This window comes from Mastacembelus armatus, chromosome 22, assembly GCF_900324485.2.
Source record: "Mastacembelus armatus chromosome 22, fMasArm1.2, whole genome shotgun sequence".
Lineage (NCBI taxonomy): Eukaryota > Metazoa > Chordata > Actinopteri > Synbranchiformes > Mastacembelidae > Mastacembelus > Mastacembelus armatus.
This window is the reverse complement of record NC_046654.1, coordinates 10041101-10054452: the sequence shown is the minus strand read 5'-3', so window position 1 is coordinate 10054452 and position 13352 is coordinate 10041101. Positions and strand designations below refer to the sequence as shown.

At 38.2% G+C, this 13352-nt stretch overlaps 1 protein-coding gene across 1 annotated transcript in view; it reads right to left on the bottom strand.

Annotated features, from left to right (window-relative positions):
- ltk (leukocyte receptor tyrosine kinase) overlaps positions 1-6520 on the bottom strand; it is a 39189-nt gene extending 32669 nt beyond the window's left edge. Inside the window, exon 1 of the mRNA XM_026303495.1 lies at positions 6421-6520. Within this exon, the coding sequence (XP_026159280.1) occupies positions 6421-6472 (52 nt within the window). The 5' untranslated portion in view covers positions 6473-6520. The remainder of the gene's footprint in view (positions 1-6420) is intronic.
- Between the last annotated feature and the right edge of the window lie 6832 nt (positions 6521-13352).

Below are 13352 nucleotides of genomic sequence, written 5' to 3'. Positions count from 1 at the left end.
TTTGGTATTTCCAAAATAATTAACCCCCATAATTCAATTTTTGATTTAACTGGTTGCAGCATGACATCAATTACCCACTACATCTTCTAATATGTTAATTTATCAACAAACACACAGGCTATCATCACATGATTTTCGTTTTCCTCTTTTCTCTGACATGCAGTATAAATATGAACAGTAAAAGGCCACGCAGGACGCACAATGAGAATTTGAATTCAAGGTGACTTGGCAACAGAACAGTTATTTTGATAAGTACATTGACTGAAACCTTAGAGTGACGTGAAAAGCTTTCACTATAATATTTTTGCCATTCACTGTTCATGTGTGGTACATATTTGACATTAAATAGAGTATTTTTGTAAATGTCAACCTCAGGAAGAAAAAAAAACTTTAGTGTCATAAATAGGCTATGGAAGAACAGAGTGTAATCATGACAAGCTGTGCATACAGTGTGTGTTTGCTTTTTGCTGTAATTAAATGTATAATCCCTGATCGAGATAAAGTGAAAAAGATCATTATCAAAAAAAACCCACAAAAACAAAAAACTACTTTTAAACCAAATGACAGGCCAAGAGCTATCTGGATCAATATGGAACAAGAACCAATGTAAAAATATTTTTTCAAGGTGTGACAGAAAATGTATCTATCTAATATTGAAGTAAAGCACCTTCCTGGAATAACCTCCAGGGTGACTGTCCTCGCTTGATTAGTGAGCTTTAGATGTCTTGCAAGGCAAATTTTCAACCGGTAAAGTTGGCAACTGGCTAGTGAACATACACTATCACAGCACTAACAGCTAAACAGCCAGATATTTTTTCTCAGTCAGCGGTTGTGGCCATATCATATGGCTGTTTTTGTGAAAAACTGCCATGGCCTTGGAAGACACTGATAAACTTAAAGGGTTTGTTGTTTTGGAAGACAAAGAACTAACTTATGTTATGCAATTATGCAGTAGCAATTAAGATACTTCATCATCACTGCGTGCATTAGTTTTAGCATCTAACAGTGTCTATAGTGGGGTCGACCTGCAACCAACCTGGATAACACCACTGGGAGGTGGGGTCTGAATGGACTGAAGCAGCCTTCTCATCTCTAACCACAAATTCCTGCTCGCACTCAGTGTGAACAGGCTGACGAGCTGAACTTCCTTCACTGAGCTCAAACAGCAGTGTCTGTAATAAGTGTGCACACACACTCGTATAACTTTCAATTCAGCACTGAGGCATGAATTAAGCCAGAACGTCACTGTAGCCAACCAAAGGCATCGCTCTGCATGACTCACTGTTTTGCCATAATGACTGATTCTTTCTGACAGTGTGCTAAAGCAATGTTTCCCACAATATGAGGAAAATTTAAAACAAGGTCAGATATACTAAAATGCTTCATGGTAACAGGATATTGTTTGTCTGTTTGAGACAAAACCGATACACTGAGCACCAGAATGATAAAAACATGTTTGGTGTTTCCTTAATAAACAAAGAAAAAGAGAAATCACGGTTAAGTGATGACAGATTATTAGTCTTATTAACTCTGTTGTGACTTCAGCCAAGTGTGGAAATCATGTCACTGCTGTAAAACACAAATGTTTTCAGCTAAACAAAACAAACAAACAAACAAACAAAATCAACACATGACCTTGAGTCTGACATTGGAAAATCTGTTGTTCTGTTTTGTCCTGTTGTCCTGTTGCTTCCTCTAACAGCGGCCTGTTTTTACTCAGCATCAAATTAGTCTACTTTTCTCCCTCACATGGAAATTTGGGGTCTGTAAAATGTGAAGCATATCATGTCTAAATCCCAACTTCCTACAACTCTGTGCCATATAAAGAAACAAAAGGAAAACTGGGCAAGACAGTGGTCCAGATGTTGGAAAAGGAACACAAGAAATTAAAAACAGCATTACCTACGGTTGCAGCTTTCTGTACTAGTCCATCAATGGCTCTAATCAGAAATTAAATATTTTAATAATAAATCACATCCCTTTTGGGATCCTGAGCTGTTTCCCTAACTTTAAATCATTAATATTAATTTTTCTGGTGCTTCTTCAAAACACAAACTGAGTGTAAGTCTTTGTAAAACAACCTAAACATCAAGTCCCCCATAAAGCATTTATAAGCTGTATATAAATGTCTAATATTTTTGACAGACTATTATATAGCTATAAGCAGATTTATTTAAAAACACTATAACTTCCTTTTAGGGGCCATATAACTGATCTTTATAGGTGAAGTTATTACATTATAAACAATTAAAATGTCCTTATAGCTGAATATTACACATTACAGTGTGTCATAAACTACTTAAATGGTTTAACAGATAAAAGTACATGCTGTGCTTTTCTCCTTGAGAAGATTCACAATATAGTCTCATGTTACTTCATTAAACCAAGCTTTGAAGAACTGACAGATCGGTGCAATATTTAAGACAGTTGTCTCCTCCAAAAAATAATCAACTGCAATTCTCTCCACTCTTACTGATTTTAGCTGAGACTCATGCCATTTTGTTATTTATGGTCCGTTTTTGGAGATATTTATTCAGATAATTGTGATCTACAGTGGTCTGGAGATTATTATTTGGGTAATCATGGTGCTGCAGGTGCCAAAAATTAGTTGGAAAAACTCAACAGCAACTTCTCTTTCCAGAGTAAACACCCACAGGGCCGTCTGTGATACTGACTCTGCTGCTTTATGAGCAGACAGAAATAACCATTACGCAAGTCTCAGCTAATGATTAGAATGACTTGTCGTTTTTGTTTGCGAGTAGATTTAACACACCATTAAACAAGTATAAATAAAACTAAAGACAACAATTAGTCACTATATAATTAGTGGATCCACAGACAATTAACTGCCAATTATTTGGATAAATGATCAGTCAAGAAAAAAAAATGCTCAAATTTTAATTTTTAGCTTCACAAAGGTCTGCGATAGTTCATCGAAGCTTTGCAATATTTTGCACAGATCGAGATATTAATACATACACAACTTCGTTGCTGCCTCTGGGGGAAAAAATACATAACACACCTTTAACATTAGTCAAGTTTAACATCTCACTGTTGATTTGAATTTCTTGCCAGCAGTCAGCTTCTTGTCAGGTTTTATCTCTAAATCTTGCACTTTAACTGTGTCTCGTCTATTTTATCTACATCACTTTCTTTCTTTGCTGATTTGATGAGAAGAACAACAACAAAAGAAAAAAACCGTTAACAACATCTCACTGGTTTTGCCTCAATACCAAGTGATCTGAGAGCTGCGCAGCTGATCGCTCATCGTTCTGGTATCAAGCCAACAGGAGTGACGCCCTGAGGCACAGCTTTGATTAGCTGTCTCTCTCTTTCAGCTGGCCGTAGAAACCTTACACTCAAACTACACCTAAGCAGCAGTCTCTCAACCAACAACTTTCCTACAAGGACACGGGAAGAAAGAACATCTGCTCCTGTCTCTTTGTGTTGCTGGTTCACAAGGTAGAGCGCAATAATCACAAAGAGAAACACAAAGCCAAAACATAAGGTCTGCCCCAGAAACCTGCCAGACATATTCTGGAAGGAGACACACCGTGGAAATGAGAAGTTCAGGGAAAAGGAACAAAAACATACAGATGGGAAAGTGTTGAGGTTCGCGCCTCTGGGAAAAGAATGAAGCAAGTGATTATATACACAAAATTAACCATCAAGTCACTTGACTCCTAACATTTACAACACTGAAAAAGCATCTGTTTACGCACCATTACCTTTGTAATTAGTTTCCACCCTAACCCAGCTCCTCTCGGGTCAAGCATGGTCAACTTTAACATTTGTATTGATCAACTAATAAAGGTCAAGTTACCACCTACTCCACATAATCTCAATGATTTAATTTCATACCAAAATTCAGAAACAGGATGATCTATATTATATAATCTATACACACACACACACACACTGCATTGCCTATATTCTTACCCTAAACTAAACAGTATCCCTAAAACCAAGTGTTAACCCTTAATAGGAAACTAGACAAGTAAGGACCAGCCTATTATGCTCAAAATAGTCCTCACAAACATAGAAGTACAAGTGCACACACTGACACAAAGGTATGCTGTTTGAGAGTCATTGCTGTTGAATGAACAATTAAAATGTAATCAGACCACTGTAATCAGTGAGATTTGCTCCTGAAGCATAAATAATAGAAATGATGGCATGAGTCAGTGTGAAAAGAAGCTCTCTCAGAGACTAATGTCCTCCCCTCTGTGTCATTGCAGAAGATGCAATTTGGTAGTTAGCAGAGCTGCTAAAATGGATGGGAAGGTAACAGTTCTGCATCTGAAAACATACATACATACATGTTTCTCCTGAACAGCATAACATCCAGGTTGTAAAAGGTCTACGTAGGACCAGAAATGCAGCTGGATCCTTAAAGTGCACTGCATTTATGTAAGCTGTTCACCATGCACTATTCACTATGAGTGCTACCAGAGTGGGCACTGCATTTCTTTTTAAATATACTATAATAATATTCATATTGCCAAAGCAAAAACACTTGCAAGTGCCAGGATCTTGCACTGTAGCAAAAATAAGCACATTTTTTAAAAAAATCAATGAATAATGGAATAATATACAAGATAAACTTCATTTAGAAACACAGGTGTCCCTAACAGGCAGGCACGTAACTGTTCTATAATGTGGACACAGGGTGAAATCATCATGAGAGGCTAACAAGCCTGTGGCACAGAAACCTCCGCCTGTGTTTGCAGACCATGTGTTACAATGTGCAATCGCTGGTGTTTATGTTTGTACAAAACTAATTACTTTCTCCTGCCAGTTGTGTTTTCAGAGCACATGATTTAGATCCACTGTACGACTCAGGTACAAAGAAAATAGGTGTCTACTGCCAGTTGTACATGTTCGTGCAAGAAAACAAAACTTGTTTAGCTGATTTAGTGAGCGGCACACAAAGGAGAAAGGTCACACGATGAGAAGAGCAGCAAGACTCTCTGCAACTTTCTCAGGCCAGAAGTGAAACGTTAGATGGGCAGCATGCAAAGTTTAGACTTCAAGCAACAAAATCACTTTGATTAAGGGTTAGGAGTTGCAGTTTTAGATAAATGCTAAACATCTCATGCTGTGTGCATACTGACAGCCAACTTTTTCAATATTTATCCGAGACCAAGTCTTTTTTAAATCTTCTTCAGCCTTAAACAGCTGCTCTGACCGATGAACTGTAAAATAAATATGTTGTTGCAAATGATTAGTATTTAAACACTGCTTCTAGGAGGTAGTGTTGCTGTTATGAGAAAACTTCTCTTCCTCACTCACTCCTCAGCTCTGCTTCTGGCTGGATACGACTCAGGGACACCAGGGGCCGTGTTTTGGCAGAGCTCACCCTGGGTTTTCCTCTGTCACTGGGACCGACTGCAGTAAGATCCACTTAGACTAGTTCATCTCAGCCAAACTGGAGCGAGCTGGCCAAGAAACTCACCCCGCATGTAACTCACTTTTAGAAGGAAATAAAAATGGCACAAGCCCTGGTGTGATCCCAGGAGTGGCTGAGCATAGACAGTACACAGACACAGGCCCGTGTGAAACGACGGGAACTCTATACCAGGCAGATTTCTAATTTCTCACAGGCATGAAGACGTAGTCAGTGATCAAAAAAAGAAGATGAATGTGCACCGAGGAACCAGATGAACCAAGATCTGCTGGATTCAAGTGACCTCCCCATAATTTCTCTGCTTGTCTTAAAACACTCACACTATTCCTGATCAGACCTGGTAAACAAGGAGTAAAAATCAACTTTCAATTCTTTTGGTGAAGTAATATGGATGTAATGCCAAGAAAGTCACAAGGTACCTGATTTATCAGCGAACTGAGCTCAGAAATAACTTTATCAGTGTGTTCTTCACGTTTGTCTTTAGACTTTTTAGTTATGCTGCATTAAAAAATATACACAAACCCATAAAAGTATATACAATGGGCTATAAGTTGCAGAGCCACTTCTTGCCAGGTCTTGTCGTGTTGTCTTGTGGCTGCAGGGTGAATGAATAGAAATCTAATTCCCTCTAATGCGCGTCGGGAGACTGTGACACCTCGACTGAAGCCGTTTTTCAGAGTGGATGTGAAAACACCTTAGGATGTCGTCAGAGATGGAGGTGGTGTTTTCGGCGTATTCACGGGCACTCGGACAAATCAGACTGCAACAGGCTCAGCCTGAGCCTCTGGAGAAATGATAAATCCTGCGCTCCCTGCGAGGGAGACACGACGTTACGGGCAGCTGCGCTGCAGAACAGCAGCAGCTCATTCATGTCTCACTGCTGTTGGCAAATGAACCGCAGTCAATCACACATTTGCCTTAAGAAAAGTGGCGCAATGAAACAGCTGAGAAGGAAAAAGTTAAGTGTGGTCAACCTTTCAGAATAAGTGAGGCGAGAGAATTACTGTACTTACTAATCAGAATGACGATGGAGAGATGAGCTTCGGGGCTTTTTATACAGTCCATGGCTCCCCTGTTTTCGGCAGCTCCACAGAGAGTCCGTGTACTTTTTTTTTGGGGGGGGGGGATTTTAAGTCCTCATGAATAAGCTGAAGAGGCAGTCACAAACACAGTTGATGGTCACACAGACACACACCCGCGTGCGCTCCTTCGGACAGTGTAGTTGTTTCTCCAAGTTGCGGTGATGCTGATGCTGTTGCAGCTCAGTGACGACAACCTCCCCCCTCTCTCTACTGCCTGCTCTCTCACTGAGTGTTACTCACCAGTCATACGGGCTCTTGGTCCTACACATTGTGTGTGTGTGTATACACGTCTTTCTGTTGTTGTGGGGACACGTTTTACTCTGATACCGTTCTTGTGAGGACATTTTGGCCGGTCTTTCAAACGTTTTTTTTTAGGATTAAGTCTTGGTTTCAGGGTTAAGGTTGGAATTAGGTTTAGGTTCGCGTTAGACCTTTATTGGGATAGATATCTATTAGTGTCCTCACAACTATAGCGAAGATTTCTAATGTTATAGCTGGTTATAGTGAAGTTGGAACTGGTGAACAGTAAATTATATTGTTTAACCTTAATCTAAGAGGTATAATTAATATAGTGGATATAGTGTTCTGAAATGTAAAACAGTAGCTTAGATGTCTGGAGTAGCATGAAATGCAAATGACAAATAGTACTTTGAGGAACTTCTCACCACTGATCTTTTATAAGAAAATTGTGATTATTATTCAAACACTTATAACCAAAAAAATGCCTATAGACACCTAGTAAAATAAAAAACAATGCTGGTGTTCTGTACTTGGATATAATATAAACTTACACCATCTTTAATGAGCAATGATCAAACAGACAAATTTTTGTAGTCATGCACTTATTCTAACTAGTAAAAATTGTGCACTGAAATAATGAATCTGAATCACTTGTGAACCTGCACTGTGAATACCTACTGTATTTTTAGGGTCAGTTTGCACAGTACCAGAGAGATGTAATTTAGAGTCTGTTGAACAGTCTTATTGTAATCACGTCCTACATTTTACTAAACTGTACAATGCCAATAACTAACTACACAATTCAATAGCATCCTTCCTGTATGATAATTAGGGCCAAGCTGAATTCCTCAAGTGTTTTTTCCTCTTAACTTTTCTCCTAAGGCTGCTTTGTATCACACTACCATTGTGTTCCTCAGACAATGGTGCTACAGTCATAAAAAACATCCTTCATCAACCGTTTGAAGAACATTTTTTTTGCTCCTTTATGAACCTTTCAATGACTGGCAGTTGGAGGAAAATGCTTTCGCTCCTCAGGGCACTTCGTATTGCAAATATGCAGAGAGACATCAAAAGTGAGTGTGGCTGTGGAGTGGGAGGAAAAAGGCTTCGGGGTAGAGGTACAAACAGAGATCAGAAGAGAAAAATAACTTTAAAACGCCGCTGTTGTGAATAAAATTATAAACTCACCAACTCTCAAAGACCTAAAGAATCAGTCTCAGAGCATGGGGAATATGAGCTTTGTTAAACACATGGCTATAGCTCATTCAAATACACTCTTCTGTCTGCTACAGAAATGTGCTTCTGAATTACTAATAAGAATTTGTCACAAATGCAACATCCACATGAAGGAATAAACACAGGAGGTCGAGCACCATAATGACACCATGCATTCTCCAATCAACAAATGTTTATAGCAGGAACCACAGACTCCCTGACTTTCAAACTGGCAAGTCTTTGTTGTAGGTTTTCTCACACTTGCTCGCGTTCTTCTTTCTAAACTGTCCGATGCGGTGAAAAAACAACAGAAACTGTCCTTTAATAATTCAGTATTTTCCTCAGAATCAGGGGTACCAGATTACGTGGGAAGTTCAAAATGTTTCTCCCTCGTCAGCCTTGGAAGAGTCAGTCACTTACTGTTACAATACAAGTTGTTAACCCTTCTAGGCTCCATCCCTCATGTTCATAGTCCTCTAACAATGTGACCAGTAACGTGAGGTATGCACATCTGAGTTAAAGCAGAGCTCCATGAAACTAATGAGCAACATATTTGAGTGAGCTTTAGCCTCTGGTGTAACAACAACGTTAACATATATATTTACTATTCCAGTCATAAAGACAATGTTTAAATGAACTAACCATGTACAGACAATCATACATTGATGTCTTCTAATGAACAACAATAAAACAGTGATCATAAAGTACAAAAGAAAACAGCCAAGAATTAATGTGACCTGACTAACACTAACAACCTGACTAACAAAAGAAAAAAAAATAAATGAAAGGTTACAAGGCAGAACAAATGTGTGTCGTTGTACTCATAAAACCCTGGTCTCCTGCTGCTGCTTTGAATAAACTCTACGGATGCTTCCAACAAAAAAACAAAACAAAAAACCTTTGATCTAATCTTCTACATACATACGTGCTATTGCAAAGGAGAGACTCTTTTACAGCCTTAAAGCCTGAGATGAGTAACTTCAATGCAGAGATGTCAGCTGCTATTCAGAATTATAAAGAAAGCATTTTCTAACTCTATTTTCACAGATGTGCCTGCATTTCACAACCACATTCAAAATATGTGTTCTCTATACAACATTTGCTCAGTAAAATAATGTTATGTTTTCATCCTTATACACAGCTATATTTCTTCTGTCATTTATATACTTTTAGTGTTTATGATTAATCATCTATGTGTCATTGATGGGGGACAAGGTACAGCATAAATAGGTGTGTGCCTATCCACTGAATATCAACAGTGATGAAAGGTTATTCTGCACTATACATTTTTACTAAAATATACACAAGGAATCCTATGCTTCTTGCATGTCTGTACACCTTGTTCAGCCACCAGGTGCATGAAGAAAACTGACCTGAGTAATGATTGAGATGGTCCTCATTCCAGTATTTTCTCCTATCTCTGCAGAGGACGCTTGAAGCTCTGGTTCAGTGATGGTTAAGCTCTTGGTCACCTCCCTGACTAAGACACTTCTCACCTTGTTACTCAGTGTGGCCAGACAGCCAAGTCTTTTTAGTCCTAGTGGTTCCATATTTTCCATTTCATGGTAATTGAGGCTACTCAGCTTTTGGGGACACTCTGAGCATTAGAAATGGTTTTCTACTGCAACCTGAACTACCTTCTGCCACAATTTTATTGGAGAGGTCTACATGACTTCTCTTGGACAGGCTTGTGCCTTTTTCAAACTATGTCCAATCAATTCAATTTGCCACAGGTGAACTCCAGTCAGGTCTGAGCTCCCCAGGCTAATTAATGCACCTGACCAGACTGCAAAGAGTCTGAACAGTTTTGTTAAAGGAGAAATTTAACTTTGAGAGTTTTGATAAATTTGCAAAATTTCTAAAAACATGTTTCTTGCCTTGAGGTGGTTTTTATTGTGATTTGACATAGAAATAAAACTGAAGTGGAAAAGCAAAAATAATTTTCATAATCAAAAATGGAAATTTTATCCCTTTAAAATGAACCAACAAAATAAAGTGTATAAAAAGGGAAGGATCTGAATATTCTTTGTGTAGATATGTAACATATAAAGTTCATGCTCAAAGTCAAGATTTGGCTGTCTCCCACTATAATTCAGGAAGCATTTAGCTCTGCTTCCTGGATCCTTATTTTTCATCGCAAATCTGTCAGCAAAAGAGGTTAAACGCTTTCTAAAGTGCCAAACTGCACCTGTTAAGTTTTCAGTTAGCACACTCTCAAAAATGACTTGAATGCGAAATTTCCATCCTCTTCTCTGTGGTGTCCTTTTCCGATTATTACATGTCAAGAAAGATTTCCACAGGGTGACCACCAGCCAACTCTCACCAAAGAATGGGCTCAAGTCACCCTTTTCAACACATCTGCTGTTATAAAGAAGAATTCTCCATGTTAGAACTACAAGAAGGCCATTTCCTTTTAGTATTCTGTTTCACGTCATTTTGTCAAAATTTAATCCAATATAAACACTGCTGTTCTCAGGTTGCTACAGGTACACTGTTTCTTATAGAAGCATATTCTGACAAGGCAGCAAAAGCTGTACAAAGCTAATACACTAGGTGCCGCACACTGTTCGTAGCTGTGCTATTATCATTATATCTGCAGACTCACATACAGATCCTGCATCTAAAAAAAGACACTAGAGACTACACACATCTAGCAAATCATTGATGATCAAATCCAAGTTTTAACCCGCTATTTCCCTTTCCCCACTTATACCAAGAAGTGACACCAGACAATTCTGCAAGTCTATCTGGTGTAACCTTAATTACAAGAGATGATGAATAAATAAAACAGTCGACATTTCAGGCAGAAAGAAAGAAAAGCTGAAACAGACTTAAGATTTATTTTACTGTTTCAGTTTTATGCAAAATGCATAAAATAAACAGTTTTAAAAGAGCCTATATTTAGTGCTGTGGTGGCTGAAGGAGTGAGCTATTAGATTTGACAGCAGATATGAAATGCAGGATGATTTCACTTCTTTATTCCCAGTGCTTATACATTCATTACTGTTTAATTTGGATCAGAATGGTGTTTTAGCTTGCTTAATCAACAAAAAGCAAACTGGTGCTTTCAACAGGAAACATGATTTATGTGTTTTAATGCAAGTACAAATGTCTAGAAAATATTGTCGTTAATATTCACTACATGCTGATGTGAGGAAAGAAGTTACAAATTAAATGTTTCATCATTTCCAGAAATAGGACATGGAGTTCATTAACTTTGATGACTTTCAGGACAGGTCGGTAAAATCAGAGAGTGGATTTTCAGCTGTCTTAAAGGAGACAACCTAGTTATCTTGTATTGTGTGTAAAATCAGATTTTATAGATTTTATTCACCCATATAACCCCAAAACAAGAGTATGCTGTGCAGCTACTACTTTCATTATTGTATATCTGGCAAGGTGGGTGATACATACATGTGAGTGCAGCTCTCTCCTCTTTTCTCGACTGCATGAATATTCAGGTAGTCTCCACATCGACATGCGCTTTTTAAGCTCCTGGGAAATACAGAGACTTACTTGTTTTATCAGAAGTAAAATAAAATGACCCCTTTGAAGTGAAGCAGACCACAATATTAATAAATAATATCTGAAAGCAGTTGGAATGCAGTGAACATTACAAACAGATGTTACCAACTATGATTATATAAGGGTGGATTTATACTATAAAGTATTATGGAAACCAAATGTAAAGGAAAAGCATCTACAGGAGTTGGTTACAGGCCAGCATGTTGGTGTAAGAAAACAGCAATTAACTGCTTTACAGCTTGGCTCATAAAGGTTTTATTATTATAACTCAGTTAATCCATTTCCTCAAAACAGTCACAAACAACATTTTTTATATAACAATAAAGACTATATGTGTGTAGATAGTGAAAAACCTCTAAAATCCAGCATACAATACTTATCAGCAAACAGCAGACCAACACGGTTATCAACTAATGGGTAAACAAAGCAGAGCATTAATGTGCTAAAGGGTGAAGTATCAGAGTTGGTAGAGACCCAACACAGAGCTAAAACTTGCATTCATTCAGTGGTCAGAAGCACAAGTCCAAATTATTAATATTGCTACCTTGTCTATGATAAAGGACTGTCTGCCAACATGTTAGCTCTATACATTTATAATGTGATTATATACAGTAACACTTGAAATTATTCAACCCCAATTGCAAATGACATGAACTGGAAAGATATACCAACTTTATGACGCCAACGCTGAGGAAGGTGAAGCTTGGGCATCACTGGACCTTCCAATGGGACAATGATCCCAAGCATACCTGATCCCATAATTTTAAGTGCTATTTTTCAGCATTATGTTTACAGCTTGTCTCTGTTGCCTTTAAAGTGGCCAAAACCTATACTTACTGCAACATGCTGAAGTAAATCTTTGGTGCTTCTGTGCTCCTCATTAGAGTAGAGACTTAGAGTGGCTTGAACTTTTTTATTTATGACAGAGTGCTTTGTACAGTCCATCCTACGCCATCCACTCTGGAGTCACTGGACTTATTTTATGGCTGCACTGTGGATGGCTTTCTTCAATGTAATGCAGGCAGTCCAGGGTTTCTGAAGTCTCTTAAGGGTGACAGACCAGGGGTCGTATTTATAAAGCTTCCAGGAATCCTCTCAAGAGAGCTCCCAACTTAACAACTTTAATCTGGAGTCTTTACCTTGGAGTGATTAAGGACCAATTTTGAATCAAACTCTGAGCAAGGAAAAGACAAAAACGCTTATCTCAGTGACGAGGTGGAGCTGACTCCCATTACTATAGGTACAATATACGGTCATTTTCATAAAAAACACACCTCCACAAACACAAACAAAAGAACATGATATAAGCCCTTATTTAAAAAAAAAAACAGACCTAATATTGCACATTTTACCTAAATCAGACACACATTCTTAATTTACTAGAATGCTTGTGATGTGGTGCCTCTAAATTTTCTGCAAAAATTCAGATGTGTGATCCACTGATTACTCAAACAACATTGGAGAAGTCTATATCTGCCTTTTTGTGAACCTGAAAAGTGTGAATGTCCAGTGCAAATTAAATCAACTGTGACAAGATATGAGGTTCTGAGAGTTTTAGTAATTGTTTGCATGATCACTCTCCTGATGGAAGATTGTCACAGACCCAAGTCATCACTGCTGCATTGTTGCATTTTCTCAGGTGCCAAATATCTGAGGGGTGATCACTTTAATTTGTGTTGTTGTAGCATGTTTGCAATGGGTAGAAGATAAGAAAAGATAAACTTCATTAATCCTGAAGGGAAATTCAGGTAGCCTTTCCAGAGTCATTCAGAGTTTTGAGCACATTTCTTTTCCCTCTTCATCTTTCTGCCATTTTCTGCTCTGCTTAAGAAACTCCTAAGCTTCTTAAAGGTCTTCCTACCTACTCTAACAGTTTTCCACCC